This window comes from Protopterus annectens, chromosome 11.part0 (assembly GCF_019279795.1).
Source record: "Protopterus annectens isolate FY-2018-M chromosome 11.part0, PAN1.0, whole genome shotgun sequence".
Classification (NCBI taxonomy): Eukaryota; Metazoa; Chordata; order Ceratodontiformes; family Protopteridae; genus Protopterus; species Protopterus annectens.
In genome coordinates this window covers 1,147,178,177-1,147,196,411 of record NC_056745.1, presented here as the reverse complement: position 1 = coordinate 1,147,196,411, position 18,235 = coordinate 1,147,178,177, and the positions used below count along the sequence as shown (strand labels likewise).

The window sequence follows — 18,235 nt, the reverse complement described above, 5'->3', positions numbered from 1 at the left end:
TTAGAATTCTTATCCATCCTTTTTCACGAAGGAGCTTCTACTTCCACTCTAAGAGTACAGTTGGCAGCCATATCAAACTTCCATATTGGTGAGGAAGGTTCTCCCATTATGTCTCACAGACTTTGTAAGGCCTTTATGAAAGGAACCTTCCATCTTAGACCGCCTGTCAGAAAACCTTTCTTTCCATGGAGCCTGAATTTGCTGCTGTCGCAACTCATGTTGCCACCTTTTGAACCTGCTTCATCATGCCTCTTAAAGTTCTTATCGTGGAAGACGCTGTTTCTCGTCGCCATGACCTCAGCTCATAGAGTCTCAGAGCTGCAGGCATTATCGGTCAGACCACCTTACTTGATATTCCATCCAGACAGGGTCTCTTTGCGTACAAATCCATCTTTCCTTCCAATGGTATGCGAATATTAACCAGTCTATAGAACTCCCTACCTTTTTCAAAAACCATACTAACAAACTGGAGTATATGTTGCACAAGTTGGATGTTCACAGGCAATTAAGATTTTATTTAGATAGGACCAAAGCTTACAGGAAAACGGATCAGCTCTTCGTCGCATTTGCAGACAATAAAAAGGGCATGGCAATTACTAAACGTACACTATCTAAATGGCTTGCTGACTGTATAACATTTGTATACTCTAAATCAAAGCAATCCTTACCCACCAAACCTAAGGCCCATTCTACCAGATCCGTTTCCACTTCCTTAGCTCATGCGGCTCGCTTGCCTTTGGACACTATTTGTGCAGCAGCCACGTGGTCTAAACCACATACTTTCATCACTCATTATAGAGTGGACAAGGTTTCCAAGGATAGGACATCATTTGGTTCCACTGTGCTTAGGAACGTTCTTCCATGAGTCACTCAGGGTCATGGAGCTAGGGACGCTACCCGTGTGTAAGAACAAACGGCGAGATTGAACACTCTTACATAAAGAAGTTATGTCCTTACCATAACGTTCCATGTAGAGTGTTCATCTCACCTTTGTTCTTACATTCCCTCCCTTTCCCCCCCCATGTGTTTGGAAGAACTGGTAGGATTAGAGTCTGATTGACGTGTCTTGACCCTTTCCGGGGTATATGGTCCTGTGTGTCATGGAATATATGCTTAGACCATTAGTTATTGCTATGGTGAGAGAGTGTCTCCGAATGGCTGAAGAGAGTGTATGCTTCTAGCACCGCAGGTGTTGGATCCTTTGGTCTGGTTTGTTTGCAAACTAGATCTGAGTAATGGCAGGGAGGATTGTGGGATATGGGCTGGTCACGAGCTTCTCTGAGATTCAGAGCTTTGCAATTCGGCCGACTTGGAGCCGAAGATCGGCTCCGAACCCGTGTGTAAGAACAAAGGCGAGATGAACACTCTACATGGAACGTTATGGTAAGGACATAACTTCTTTTTTCTTCCCAGTGGAGAAATTGGCAAACCCAGGGGCGCATTTAGCTCCCATCGCAATCCCCGTGGTCTGGTGGTATATTTCACCTTCAAAACTCAAATTATTATTTTTTAACACCAGTTGTATGAATGCTACCAAGATGTTAAGTTTTACTCCACTTTTCACAAGGCACTCCCTAAAGTAATTTAAGCCCACCTCATGTGGAATAACTGAAAAAAGGTTTACCACATCAATGGTAACAAAGGACCAATGGTTGTCCTCCTTGTTTAGGGTGCTTAAATGTTCAAGACAATGCCAAGAGTCTTTTAATATATGTTCAACCCCAGTCACAACCTGCTGTTTTCGGGTCTATATCTCTTCAGTGAAAACCTCTTTACCCGAACATCCATGCATCGACCCCTATACCTCGAACCGTGAAAATCCCGAACACACTAAACCGCGAAAAATAAACTATCGAACTGCCATAGTCAGCTAACTCCACCACCCGTTACTTAGTACCTACCCAAACAAAATAAATAAACCACATACATAGACTAACCAAACCCTACAGACATACACCCAAACAAAAGAAATAATCCACATACATACATTTAACAAAACTCCATTTCCAACACTACTCTAAACCCCACATACACAACTATCTATGCATTATCCTTAACCCCTCCCTAACCCTAAGTTCCGCAACTACCGCACACGTCCCCTACAGACATAACCCAAACAAAATAAATAATACGCATACATACACGTAAAAAAAATCCTACATCTAACACTACACTAAATCTTACATACATTACTTATTTATGCACTTAGTTTAACCCAAATCCTAACCCTAAAGTCCTATCTATTGCACAATTACCTTATGGAGCTATACCACAGACGGGCAAACCAAAACAAATCAACATTTTGGAATTCGTGGTTTTGGACGTTTGAGGTTTACGTACTTCGCACGATATAGTTCAGCGTATTCATATTTGTGTAAAGGGGTTTTCGCTGAAGTGATATAGACCCCTCTATTCACTTATCTACATAGGCTGCCATAGGCTCAGATTTTGAGCCATATGCTGCCACTATAGGCCTAAATGGGGGTTTTTTCTAAATTTTTGTGGATTTTGGAAATACCAAATATAACAGGTGTGACTGGGTGTTCAGCATTAAGAAAGTTAAATTCGCTTTCCTGTATTGCCCCTTGAAATACTGCATCCAAAAGAAACAAATCTATTTTGTGATAAGAGATGTTCAGCTCATTTTTAGAAACCCTCTGGTATGTAGTACAATCATCTAGAATTTCCTGCATTTTGGCTACATAATCGAAGTGGGACATAATGACAACCCCACCCCCTTATCAGGCTTCATTATCCTCACCTCACTATTGTTGGCCAATTCAAATAATCCATCTCTTTCCTCAGTTCTAAGATTGTCATAGTTCCCAGTGCTGCCCTTTTTCCTTATTAGTTTTCTGATTTCATTAACACACAGTTTTTCAAATATCAGTACATCTTTGTGAGCAGGTGGAATAAATGTACTCTTTCAAGTGTTGTTGGTAACAAACTTTTTTCAACTTTCTGATCATTGAAAAATAATGACAAATTCAATTGTCTTGTATACAATTTTAAACTCGTATACACATCTACCATATTTAAATAAAATGTAGGAACAAAAGTAAAACCCTTGCTCAATAAATTATGGTGCACATCTTTAATTTCTATGGCAGTGAAGTTATAAATTGTGAAACCAGCTTTTTTGCAAATATTAACAACAGCCATCTCATTCTGAGTTTCATAGTGCAAAAGTGAATTATCTAAAACACAGTTTAGCTCCTCTGCCATTATCAGGCAGTCACAATTACAACAGCAGCAGCAACAACGGAAAAACAACTTTCACAGCAGGAAATTACATTGGTCGAACAACAACAGAAACAGGCATTAAATATGTGTAATTGTGACTGCCTGATAAGGGCAGAGGATCTAGACTGTGATTTAGATAATTCATTTTTGCACTATAAAACTCAGAATGAGATGGCTGTTGTTAATATTTGCAAAAAAGCTGGTTTCACAATTTATAACCTCAGTGCCTTAGAAATTAAAGACATACACCATAATTTATTGTGCAAGGGTTTTACTTTTGTTCCTACATTTTATTTAAATATGGTAGATGTGTATACGAGTTTAAAATTGTATACAAGACAATTGAATTTGTCATTATTTTTCAACGATCAAAAAGTTGAAAAAAGTTTGTTACCACCAACACTAAGAAAGAGTACATTTATTCCACCTGCTCACAAAGATGTACTGATATTTGAAAAACTGTGTGTTAATGAAATCAGAAGACTAATAAGGAAAAAGGGCAGTATTGGGAACTATGACAATCTTAGAACTGGGGAAAGAGTTGCATTATTTAAATTGGCTAGCAATAGTGAGGTGAGGATAATGAAGCCTGATAAGGGGGGGGGGTGGAGTTGTCATTATGTCCCACTTTGATTATGTAGCCAAAATGCAGGAAATTCTAGATGATTGTACTACATACCAGAGGGTTTCTAAAAATGAGCTGAACATCGCTTATCACAAAATAGATTTGTTTCTTTTGGATACACTATTTCAAGGTGCAGTACAGGAAAGTGAATTTAACTTTCTTAATGTTGAACATCCAGTCACACCTGTTATATTTGGTATTCCCAACATCCACAAAAATTTAGAAAAAAACCCATTTAGGCCTATAGTGGCAGCAAAGGGCTCAAATCTGAGCCTATGGCAGCCTGTGTGGATAAGGGAATACAGCAGGTTCTGACTGGGGTTGAACATGTATTAAAAGACTCTTGGCATTGTCTTGAACGTTTAAGCACCCTAAACAAAGAGGGAAACCATTGGTCCTTTCTTACCATTGATGTGGTAAACCTTTTTTCAGTTATTCCACATGAGGTGGGCTTAAATTAATTTAGGGAGAGCCTTGTGAAAAGCAAACGGTTGAGTGGAATAAAACTTAACATCTCGGTAGCATTCATAGAATTGGTGTTAAAAAATAATAATTTGAGTTTTGAAGGTGAAATATACCACCAGACCACAGGGATTGCGATGGGAGCTAAATGCGCCCATGGGTTTGCCAATTAAGTGCTTCTCCACTGGGAAAAATGTTTGTTTTTCAGTCTCCTTTTAAAGACCAAATAGTTTCATACTATGATGACATACTCGTTTTGTGAAGGGGTAGTGAACAAGAAGCTGAACAGATTGTAAGATATTTAAACACTACTACACCATTCTTCATGTTTACCAGTAAATGCAAGAGAGAGACAATAGATTTTTTGGACATCAATCTCATTAAGATATCTGAAGGTTTACATAGTAACATCTTTAGAAAAGAAACTTACGGTAATTTGCTACTTCATTACCAAAGTTGTAACCGATTCCATCAAAGAAAAAGTATTATTAAGGGCCAGATGTTGAGGTTGTCACGATTAATCAGTGACAACCGAATAAATCAGCAAGAGATATATACCTTGATAGGTATGTTTTTGGACAGAAGGTACCTCTTGAAGTTACTTGTTAAGGTGCATAATGAAATGTTAAGGAGAAGAAATGCCTAATTTTCCCCTATTTTATTGGGAGGTAATCAATGCCCCCAGAAAAAAGCTAAACCTTACAACTCTGAAGCTTTGATTTTTGAGATACAATCATCAAACATCAGCAATATTAGAAATTGTCAGGAAGACATGGAACACAAGTTTTGATACTGAAATGAAGAATAGATTGGGACAGACACCAAGAGTGTTTTTTTTTTTTTTTTGTAAAGGAAAAAATATTGAGAGTATTTTGGGAAGGCCAGTTTGTAAAGCTACATGTTCAAGAATGTATAAATGTGGAGCATGTAGATATTGCAAGTTTATAAATGATGGCCCTTATGTGTTAGTATTTGGTTACAATAGGGTGATACCATGTCCAGGTAGATGCAGTTGTAATTCCAACATGTTGGTTTATTTAGCCACTTGCACTACCTGCCTGTGATTCTACGTAGGAAAAATGATACGTAGATTAAATGACAGAATAGCAGAGCATCTCAGAACTATTAAGAATAGAGACATACATAATGCCCTATAGTACCACCTGTGTCAACTACAAGAAGTTTATCTTCTTTGTGGTTGACAGAGTCCTTCCAAATGAAAGAGGGGGTGATGACAAATTTAGAGTAGAAAAACTGGAATATAAATGGCAAATTATTTTAAATGCAACTTGTTTACCTGGCTTCAATGACAACATATCTATGATGCCAGTGTTGAAACAAAGGGCAAATGAAGTTTAGTACAAGTTGCATTATTAACTAATATATATATTATTAATGTTTTGATGTTTTATTGCTTTATCATTTTATAAAAAAACAATACATATGTATATACATATATACTTTTGGATTATATTATTTTGAACTATTTACTATTGTGCTGTTTTTAGGAGTGTTGTTAAACATGGCATTTGTGAATATAGTTGCAGACAGAAATTGCTTGTACTACATGTAGGTATATATATATATATATATATATATATGTATATATATATATATATATATATATATATATATATATATATATATATATATATATATATATATATATATATATATGTATATATATATATAAACAATTAGGCCAGTTAGGAATATACCATTTAATTAATTTAATTAATTAATTATTTATGAGTAGGGTAAAGTGATTAGTTGAAAGAGATGGCCTTTTTTGTATAAATGTATGAATGTTTTATAGCTCTTATTAACTCTGAAGAAGCCATGTGTTTATGGTGAAAGTGCTTAGTTTTTTAAGAGCACTTTGAATAAATTTAGAAGTGGATTTCTCGTCCGTTTCATTCCTTATCTTTATGGAATCTGTCTGAGATACATCTTTCTATGAAACATACCACAGTTAGTTTAACAATTCGGCAACTTGGCAAACTATGGTTTCACCCCAAAAGATTTTCTTAATGCCACAATGATTTTGACTGGACTACAGACAGTTATTTTTCAGTGGAATGACATAACGTCATGATTAACATTTGAGCACGATTATAAGCCTTTTCATTTAAAAATAAATTAATAATTCACATTTTATTTTCACATTTAACCATCAACAATATTAAAATACTTTTCAGACTTTATCATTTATGATATTTTTCTGTCAGAAAAAAAAATCTTTCATCAGTATTATTCCACACTGCTGTCTTGTGGTTAACCATCAAGATTAAAGACATGTTTATTTAACCACTTTTTTTTTTAAATATTTTATTTAAGTCTGGATGTATCATAGCTCCCAAGTTGATAATCCATTTTTGTTCCATAAAGTCAAGCATTTTGTTTTGAAGTTTTGGTTAAAAATGAACTTATTCAATACCTATGAAAGTAAATATTCCACTCATATGATGTTTATATAGTGTGCTCCTTCATCTGTAATATCTAATGTCACTTAAATGTAAAAATATTTTCTGTTTCCATTTAAGGGAGATCTTTCCTATATAGAATGACAAATGGCCATATATATCAGCCGTTCAGTACTGCAATTAATAAATTGTGTGATCTCATAGATACTGATGGTGTTTACTGATGTAAAATATCTAGTGTTGCAAACCCGAATCACAATGATTATAATTACCACATGAAAAACTACCTGCAATGGTATTATCTGGTGTTTTGGCCTTTCTCATATTTCTTTTGTAACAGCAAAAATGCTGCATATTGTTTCACCTCTTTTATAAGCTAACCAACAACTGTCAGTTAGCAAAGACCTCATAAAAAGGGTCCAATGTGAGCATATTCCAATGTCTATTAAGAATCTGCCTTATTCTAAAAGTATTATTTCCAAAAGTTGTTATAAATCTGATCACTTTATTATTTCCTCCTGTCTTACTTTTATATCACAATAAATCTGATAGATGTATTTTATTTGCTTTTTCATATTTTCTGTCAGATTTTTCATGTTGTATGTTTTATTTCTAAATTGATTTACCATTAAATCTAATTGGTGATGGTATTCATGCTCCTCACCAGATTAGTCAATCCATTTATACCCACGTAGGAAGAATACACAGTTTGCAATCCTAAACTTCACCTGTACTGTTTCCACTCTATCTGTCTGACATAACATTTCTACCTACTTGCTATAATATCTGTCTTTTATAACTCTTCCTCCCTTTAACAGTAACATTAGTTTTATTAAGTGATGTGTGCTCTCCTTTTCCTTTCCCAGAACTTTAAACATCATGAAGGTTGCTGTTGTAGTTATAAAAGTTAAATGTATTTTACCTGCTTTAGTTGAGTCACTATTAACAGTCTTGATGCTTTCTGTTGTCTCTGTTCTGATATCTGTTGTAGTAGTAGTAGTAGCAACAGTAGTAGCAGTCTTATCTAAAAACAGAAAACAAGGAATGTTTTTAAAGAATAAAGATGTCAGCTATACAAAATAAATCAGTCAGTTAGTATTTTAATTAGGAAAGATACACAGAGCAATTGCAGTTGCCTAAAATAAGATTATATATTCATGTAAACACACATGTAAATGAATCAGTGTTCCTTGACGGGCCTCGGGCCAGGGACACTGTTATGAAAATTATGAAGAAAACATAAGTGAATGTCAGGTAAGTGTTTCCATAGTATGTAAATCATTATTATTTAAAATAATGCTTGGAAATGCTGATGGTGGTTCAGGTTTCTGTTTTGGTTTCCAATGAATCATGATATTTTTAATAGTAGTGACTCGAGATGTTTGCCATTAACTTTAGACATCTCACTGACACAGTGCAAAGCTTGAGGATGCAGAGGGAATTTACTGTCCTCCATTAACAGTATATGTTTTCTGTTTTTGTACTTTTTAATTTTCATAGTTGGCATAACTAATAAAACGTTATTATTTTTGAATATATTTTTACATTGTGTGACACTATTTGTGGGGTCAGGTTTAACAGTTTCAAGTATTTTTGGTAAGTCCTCTGTGATATCTACAGCGGAACTTAAAAATATAAAACATTAAAGTTTGTAAAACTTAAAGTCATACTTTAGAGGAAAATAATTAACTGTAGCTTGATTAAGGAAAAAATGCATTGTACATTGCAGAGCAATTACAATATTAAATATAGCTTTATTGGGAATAGTCACTGCTGTAGTAAATCACAACATCTGGGGTTCTCTAACCTTGGCTTTTTTCTCCTGTGGCCTAAACTGCAAAAGCAGTAGCTCAAAGTAAAGGCAGACCCGCTCTGATACACACTGATGTACTTATGCACATGGCTTCCTTTTGTATTGCACATCAATGCACATTGTCTTAATTTTCTCACCATTTCAAGTGTAACACATCTCTGACTCAGCTGAAGTAGATTTTGCCTACATGGCAAGTTATGTTTTCACTCTCCTGTGGCTTATTTATTGGTGTATGTCATCAAAGCATCATTGTTTTATATGTTAGGATTCAATATTAAAGCATATTAACAAAAATAATTGCAATATCAAGCTAAATACTTCCGTTTGAAATGCTTATTCTGTTTGGCCCCTGATCATATTGTCAGTAATTGTAAACACTGCCAGAATTTCAACGAAACAACTAAAATCTGAATTAAAAAGTTTTTTTTTTTTTTTCTCAAAAGATGCACATTGATATATGGTAAAAAAATGAATAAAAATTTCACTGCCCATGAATTCTAAGATTTCAGACTCATACTTTCTTCTCCGGAGGCTGGTATTTTCATTTTATAAAACCCCCCACTGAAGTGGAAAAAGTTGGTCCTTATTCTACCAGGGGAGTCTCATCACACATTTGTACCGAAAATTAAGCTGAAGCAGGTACTTATGTTAGTACCAACAAAGCTACAGGGAATGATCATCCTTGAGGTTATCTTAGAAGCATTATAACTGTTTTTTGAGAAGAACTTCACAAGCCTGAGCTACAGGTTTCAATGTAGGAAGAACCTACATTTTTACAGCTATCCAATCCTACAGTATTTATGCTCAGGAACATCTCATAGTAGTCCCAGCCCTACCAATATAGACTGCAAGCGAACTAGATGAAGAGATTATTTACAATGTGATGAGCAGTCCCTCAGTATATATAGTGGTGCCTCATGGAGACTGCTCTAGGCTCATGGGAAGTCTTGAACAGTCATCACCTACTTTAGCATATGTGGATTTTCCTTTCAAACATAAAATAACTAGGAATACATCTTCTTCTTCTTCATCACCTGATGAAGATTTATTGTTTAATTTTAGCACCTCACTGAACAATTTATTGCTTCCAACTATGAAGATGCATACAAAGAAGCATCAGCTTGACTCCCAGACGATGGTAAATGTAGTGATATAGTTAATTTTATTGACAGAAATTATGACTGGCCCACATCCTGGATCTGGTGCTTATCAATATGGAGGACCACTGTAGCACCCCCACTGTGAGGTCTTTTCTGGTGAGATCTGACCACACATCAGTCTCATTTTAAGTAACTATCACACCTGCCACCCTCCCAGCAGTAACTAAACTAAACTAAATTAAAAAACTTCTCCAAAGCAGATTATAACCTGTTACGGGATGGCATAAATAGCTTTGGTGCACTTCCCCCCTCAGATGGAACTGGCAGCTATGCTGAGTTCTACACCAATGCTTTATGCAAACACCTGTATAACTGCTTTGATTCAGCCTTACCTGACAAGGCCAAAACAAGCTCCTCATGGAAGAGCAAACCTGCGTGGTGGACAACTGCCATTAACAGGCTTTACAATAAGAGGAAGAAATTGCTGTCTAAGAGTAAGAGGGAGTGAGTCCAAAACTGGAAACACTCCCTCCTCATCTTAAACTAGCAAACAAGACTGCTTGTGAAGTCCTCCAAAGCAAACTACAAATCCAGATTAGCTTCCTCAACTAAGGACAACCATAAGACATTTTTAGTTACATCCATAACCTAAAAGGAAAGACCCAGATTTATGCCAAATTGGTAGTTAATGATACCACATATGCTGACCCTGTGGACATAGCTAACCTGTTGGCCAACAGGTTCAGTGAAAACTTCACTCTCCTGTCCCCACCACATGTACCCCATGACATCCCTATCACCTGTCCCTTACCTTGTATCTCTAAACAGCAGGTCATAAACGTCCTCTCTAAGGTCAAAATACAGCATCTATGAGGCCTGATAGCATCCCAGACTGCATCCTACAGGGGTTCAACAAGAATTAGTAACACCATCGGGTACTCTTTTCAATCATAGTCTAAGCACCAGCTTTGTCCCATCTGAACAGAAAATGGCCGCCGTTATTACCTTGCACAAAGGTGGTGCTTCCACTGACACCAGGAACTATAGACCTATTAGCCTGACTAGCCTTATCTGCAAGGACATGGAGCGAATCATCATGGACCTTATCAACAAAGATATATGTAATCTCCAAACACTTGAACCTACTCATTTTGGATTTGTCAAAAGGAGAATCATGCCAGTTAATCCTGGTGGATTTCTTCGAGACAGTCCCCAAAGCCCTGGATGAGGGGAAATCTGTGCATACAGCCTACTTATACTTAGCCAAGGCTTTTGACACTATCCCCCACTCAGGCATCATTGACAAACTGACCCAGCTAGGTATCTACCCTTATACTGTTAGATGGGTCACTAACTGGCTCACTGGTAGAACACATATAGTCAAAATAGGGGAAGCCACCTCCAACAGCAGACCTGTAACCAGTGGTGTTCCACAGGGATCAGTCCTGGGACCTCTACTGTATGGAATCTATTTCTCTAAAGTACAAGGAAAAACTAAAAGTCTGTGGCTGACAAAGTTTGCTGATGACTGTAAACTGGGAGTGGTCATAGAATCTCCAAATGATGTCAGCAGAGAGATGTTCCTGCTAACTACCACATCAATAGCAACACCTTAAGTATGCACTCAGTAGTGAGAGACCTGGGCACACAGGTTGACAGCAACCTTACCTTTGATCACCATGTCTCCACCGTGATAAGAAGGACATTCTATATTGCTCATCTCATAAGTAAGGGCATTGCCTCCAGAAAAAAGAAGTTCTAACCTCCCTGTACTCTTCCCTCATCAAGCCATTAATTGAGTACAGCACCCCTTTTGGTATGTACCTTTTCAAGCACCTGCAACATTTGGAGAAACCACAAATGTTCCTCATAAGGAAAATTCAAGTTCTTCAGCATCTGTCCTGTGTGGATCATCTGAAATCACTGTCACTCTATTCTTTTTCATGCAGACTACTCAGAGGTGATCTCTGCCTTGCATATAAGGCAATCTCTGACCCTGCTTTATTGGAAATGCTGCATATCCTCAAGTCAGACAGTACATGGGTTACTCGCTCTAAAGACCTGGACCTGGTATGTGACATTAATAAAACCTGGTGGGGGGGCAGATTTGTCTCCCAGAGGTTACCACACCTTTGGAACAGACTCCCACTTCATGTCAAACAGAGCAGCTCATTGGCACTTTTCAAATACAGTCTGGACGATTGGATAGGTAACCATAAATTCACCTTGGGGGTTCCACATGTGTCCCTCTTGGCCAGGGGTAATAGGTGCTGATCGTGGTGGGTAGAACTTGGCTAGGCTTTTAAGGGTCCTAGGGCCATTAGCCTAGTAACTTCCTATGATCCTATTATCTGAAACTTCCTTCTCTAAAAGTGTGTTATCAGAGAAGCTTAAAGTCCCAGAATCAATGGGGAGAGTGCCCTCTTGTCTTCAAATATTTGCAGAATTAATTTCTAGGCATCCTGATACTCATACACCATCTTAGAAGTCATTTGATTTATTTCATACTTTTGATGTAGAAAATACTTTCTCTATAGTAAACTAAATCAAGTGTGATAATGTTAGCTGTGCCTTCACCTGCTGAGGCACTCTGTACCTCCTGTTTACCATAATGTTCTTACCTTTTCCAGAAATGACAAATTGGTGGAGAGTTTATGATAAAAGGAGTATACGTCAAGCAAAATAACACTCAGACTACATTATTGTTTATCTCACATGTAACTGTTTCAAAATTCTATGTTTGAATATGCTTTAGAAAACAGAAAGAAAGTAGCATATTCAAAAATTAAAGAGGGGTTACTTGCTAATGTTAAAGCTAATAAACTTATGTCTTCAGGCATTTAGGTGTGCTTCTGATGCAGGAAAAGCAACTACTAAAGCAGCCATGATTAGCATAATCCACATGTTGGTATGCTTAGTTCACATGAGAATTTCTCTGAAGATGTTAAACTGCAAATTTTAGACAACTCAGTAATGTGGAATTTCCTCTTTGGTCCATGAACCACAGAGTTATTTATTACAAAAATTTTAAGGCTTACCTTTAGGAAGAATAACTTCTAGGACTTCTTTCCTTTCCTATAAATTCTTTTTCCAAGAAATATCTATACAGAACAAAAATCCAACAACTTCCCTCTACAAGATGTCATTATTCCACCATATTTTGTTTTTTTAGATGTTCTGCTTTTGTTTATAAACTTGCCCTACAAAGCATATAATTATTTTGTTAAGGCAGAGACTTTGAAAGTTTATATTGATTTCAGGCCATTGCCTTCCTCAGTGTGTTACCGAACTGAGGAAGGGCATTGGCCTGAATGCTTTGTGTATTCTAAATAAACAAGTTTGTAATTACTATTATCTGCCTAGCATTTCTGATCACTGGACTTTACTATTTAGATAGCAACATTTGATGTGATTTTATTAGTAGCCTTTGGTATGGCTGCAGTTGTGGTCACAGCAAAAGGCTTTCTGGTTCGATTCTCGGCTGGAGCGCCTTCTGTGCGGATTCTGCATGTCCTCCCCATGGTCGAATGAATTTAAAGACATGCAGGTAGGTGCAAGCATGTGTGTGCCTTCATTGAATGTTGGGCGCCGGGCTGGTAACTTGACACTGTAAAAATTCACTGCCAATCATTAGTGGACCGGAGTTCCGCCTGTGGTGACCTGTAACCGGGAAAAGCTGAAAGACAGTTTTATTAGTAACCTTTGGTCATAGGAAGGTAGGATCATATAAATTACAAGGCAAGTAAGACATGAGATATTTGTGACTTGCTGATACCCATCATCATGTTGTATGTCCCACTTCCAACAAAGTGAAGCAGTTCAGGCCAGTGATGAATTTGCAGATATCCATCCAATCATCACAGTTAGTTTTGAAGGATGTGTGTGTCCCTCTGTTTGACATATAAGGTAATTTATTCCAGAGACGGAGTAACAGAGAGGTAATATATGTGTTCCTCTCACATGTTATGCTTATTTGATGGTGGAAATTCAGATCCTTAGGCCCAGTATTTGTGGAGCTGTTTGTTTTATGGAAATTTAAAAAGTCAAGGAAGGTTAGGTCCTTAACGGAATGGCTTTAAGACCTCTAATCTTTTTGATAGGAGCTGCTGGAGCCTTTTTAGTTGTGTCTCAATACATGCATACCAAAGGAGACATTGCACTCTATAACTGGTTTAATTAGAGCAGGGTACAGAGGGATGACAACTATTTTTTGACCTGGATGAAATACATTTAGGTATTAGTTGTGCTAGCTATGTTGTAATATATTGTAATATTGAATAAAACTTTGAGGACACCAATAAAAAACTTCAAAAACCCAGTGCTGAAACACAATCCGAATTACCACACTCGGACAATGAATATTTATTTATTTTATTTTATTTATTTATTTTATTTTATTTTACATTTGTTGACTGGGCTAGTCTAGCTGGATACATGTCCCTTTTCAGTAGAGGCCCGGGGAGAAAAGCTCCAACATAATGAGAGGACAACAATACATTTACATTCAGAGAAAATAGTATTAATATAAGTATGAAAGAAGACAGCAGGCAATACATGTGACTTATTTAACATTCATATGAGAAGGAGATTAGTTTAAAAACATGGTTGCATTGAGTAGCCGAGCGGTTGAGATTATAATCTCTAAAAAGGTGAAGAGACTAAGGTGGTAGTTAGTTTATCGGGTTTAGCCTGGTTTAGGACAAGGACATAACCAGTGTGACTTTAGGAATTCTTTGAGATTATTTTTGAATTGATTAATCGAGGTCATAAGTCTTAGGTTGTTTGGAAGGGAATTCCAAGGTTTTCCTATGGAGTTGGCATAGAGAGCATCTCCACCCGAGTTCTTAGATTTAATGGTTTGTATCAGAACACTATTTGCTGATCGAAGGCAGTTTAGGTTAGAGTAGGGGGTTAGTATTTTGCTCAGAGAGGGGGTTCTATCAGGTTGGTTAATTATTTTGAATGCTTCAGTAAGTTGGTTGAGTTTGAGAAGATTGGGCAGTTCCAACCAGCCAAGTTTCTTTAGGTTAAGGCAATGGTGAGTACGGTAAGGTGTTCCTGTTATAAATCTGGCAATGTGATTGTAGGCAACGGAGAGCATGTTAAGCTCACGCTTATTGAGGAAAGAAAGTATTGGGGAGGCGTACAGGAGGGTGGAGAGGAGATGAGTGCGAGCAATGGTTAGTTTGGCATGAGGGGTCAAAAAGTTCTTTATACGGTACATTGACCCGAGTTTTTTGTTTACTGTCTTAATGGATTGGCAAATGTGTATGTCGAATTTAAGCTTGTGGTCGATAGTAACACCTAATAGTTTGGTGTTGGAGACAGGCTCTATGATGGTGCCGTTGGTGGATTCTACATGGAAGGGCATATTGTTAGGAATTGGAAGTTCATTTCCTAGGGGAGTGGATACTGAGGGGAAAAATAGCAGCAGCTTGGTTTTTGCTGGATTAAGTATGAGTTTCAATTCAGAGAACCATTTTTCGACTTTAGCAAAACAGTGTTGGGTTTTAGCTTGGAGTTGTGGGAGAGAGACATCAGAACAGATCAGGGTGGAGTCATCTGCATATTGGATGCAGGTGGCTTTGGGTATTAGTGATTAATATTGAAACAGAATCTGAATAACCACACTCGGACAATGAATATTGAAACACAATCCGAATAACCACACTCGGACAATGAATATTGAAACACAATCCGAATAACCACACTCGGACAATGAATACTGAAACACAATCCGAATAACCACACTCGGACAATGAATATGAAACACAATCCGAATAACCACACTCGGGCAATGAATACTGAAACACAATCTGAATAACCACACTCAGATAATGAATAGTGAAACACAATCCAAATAACCACACTTGGACAATGAATACTGAAACACAATCTGTGGGACAATGAATTTTGAAACACAATCCGAATAACCACACTTGGACAATGAATATTGAAACAAAATCCGAATAACCACACTCGGGCAATGAATACTGAAACAGAATCTGTGGGACAATGAATTTTGAAACACAATCCGAATAACCACACTCGGACAATGAATAGATATTCATTGACCGAGTGTGGTTATTCAGATTGTATTTCAGCACTGGGTTTTGACATTTCATATTGTAATATTGCGTGGTGAGTTACATTTCTTTTCACTTTGTTTGTAGACTCATACTGGATGATTATTTTTTTGTTTATTTATCAGAATAATAAAACATAATAATTCCCCCTCTCACCCCTCCAGTATTCTCAGATCACATCTACACACCTACATCCCACTCATATCTCCCAAGAACACGTTCTAAAAGCAGTATCTAAGGCCAAGAGCACAACATCTATGGGGCCAAATAATATCCCAGGGAGCCTACTAGTCAGCCTGAAACATGTTGTGTCTGATCCCCAACAGAAGTTATTCAATATCATCCTTAAAACAGGCTTCATACAGAATGGAAGACAACACCAGTTGTTCCCTTGCCGAAAGGTAGGCTTTAATGGACCCTGATAATTATTAATCCATAAACCTGACCAGCCTTATCTGTCAGTCTATGGAAAGCCTCATTATAGAATTAATATATAAAGATATAGGCAATAATAATACCCACTTGCTAACCAGGTAGACCCACTGGACACAAAGTTCTTTTTCAGGGGTGACTCAGAAACAATACCTGGTTAAGTGACTTGCGCAAGATCATACAGTAGGCAAATGGCTGAACCCAGTTCAGATTTGTTAAGGGCAGGTTGTGCCTACCTAATCTGGTAGACTTCTTTGAAAACGTCACTGAAGCAATGGATGAGAGCAAAACAGTGCACACACTGCATATCTAAACCCTGTGAAGGCATTTGACACCATCCCACACTCAGGTATTATAGATCAGCTCTCCCAGCTTAATGCTAATCCCTGTGTAACTCATTGGATAACAAACTGTCTCACAAATACGACTCAAGAAGTTAAGGTTGATGGCTCTGTGTCATCATTATCATCCTTATAAACCCCCTTTTTTTCCCATTTTCCACATGCAGTCAGGGTGTCATGTCAACTGTCGCCATCTCTCTCTCTCTGTTCATTGCCACTCTCCTAACCTTTTCAACACTGTAACCTCTGAGTTTGATGCTTTATCTGACTTCATTTTCTTTAATGCTGTTCTTACTTCTTCTATGGTAGGCTCCTCCTCTTCTGTGATCGCATGCTGGGTCTGGGGCATTACAGCTTCTACAGAGTTTTCTTTGTTCAGAAGCTGCTGGTAGGTATCCTTCTATCTGCCTTTGATGTCCTGCGGACTGATAAGTAGGTTGTTGCTGGCATCTGAAGACCACAGACGAAGAATCCACTTAAAACACCAGTTTATTGCACCTCTAGCGCTTCGGCAACCGCCTTCAAGGAGTATAAAACATCACATAACTTACACAGTTTATATACCCTAATACATCTAACAATTAAACAAGCAGCCTAATCCAATTAATCAATAAACATTAAAAAATACTTAATACTACTTTTTCATCAGATAAGAAGCCTCCAGTTACATTCCACATTCAGACCCTGAGGAAATAAAGTGTCATATTTCAAAATAAAAATAGTTTCTTTATATAACAACTTCTTTTTATACAAATCATCAGAAAATACACCTTTCATAATATATTCTAAGATAGTGGCTTGTAACCCATTTGGATTAGAATTGTGAACCAGCATAAAATGTTTAGCAACAGGGCTATCTTCTTTATTATTTATAATATTCCTGACATGCTCCTGCAGTCTAGTTTTAAACTTCCTTTTACTTTCTACTATATATACAAGGTTACACTGACATTTCAATGCATAAATAATACCTTCAGTATTACAGCTATATATATTTTTGACCTCAAATACATGGCTATTTATATACTTAAAAGTTGGAACAATATAATGACATACATTGCAATGACCACAGGGTGAAGTTCCTAATTTCTGCATGGTCCTATATTGCAATGTCTCAGTGGGATATTTAAATTTATTATGTACCAAAATATCTTTTAAATTCCTACCTATACGAAATGAGATGCCTAGAGACCCAGACAATAATTTTTTTAGGTCCATTGATCTAAACAAAAAATTTGAGTAGTGTTTAACAATATCTATTAAAACATCACTGAAAACACTATATGCATACCTCTCAACCTGGAAACATCAAAAATCTGTACAAGGCCCATGAAAAATAGGTACAAATCTGTATGCTGATTAACATCTAATTTGCATACATAATTATGTAACCCCACCCATTCCAATGGAATTATGGGATACCAACGTTCGAACCCAAATTAAAGAACAGACAACCAAAACATGGCACCAGACCAGAGTCCCCCTGCAGCCATTCCAGTGTCCTGTTACCTGGCTATTTTGCCCCATTTACCATAAACACTAATGTATGCATACTGCTTTACTTCTACAATGATTTGAATTTTATTTTTACATTTTACAGCACAACAATGCAGAAACACTAAAATACATCATCTGGTAAACAAAACAATACTATCCCACAATGAAAATAGGCTTGACATTAAACTTTGCCCTTGAAACTCACATTCACTG

General features: G+C 37.0%; 2 protein-coding genes across 7 annotated transcripts in view; one reads left to right on the top strand and one right to left on the bottom strand.

Moving 5' to 3' along the window:
* Positions 1-18,235, top strand: part of CCDC146 (coiled-coil domain containing 146) — a 4,019,163-nt gene that overhangs the window by 1,498,173 nt on the left and 2,502,755 nt on the right. The window lies entirely within an intron of this gene.
* Positions 1-18,235, bottom strand: part of LOC122815746 (fibrinogen beta chain-like) — a 674,021-nt gene that overhangs the window by 474,500 nt on the left and 181,286 nt on the right. For all 6 annotated transcript variants that reach the window (XM_044088499.1, XM_044088501.1, XM_044088503.1 and 3 more), the window contains exon 2: positions 7,676-7,777. In XM_044088499.1, coding sequence (XP_043944434.1) covers positions 7,676-7,777 — 102 coding nt within the window. The remainder of the gene's footprint in view (positions 1-7,675; positions 7,778-18,235) is intronic.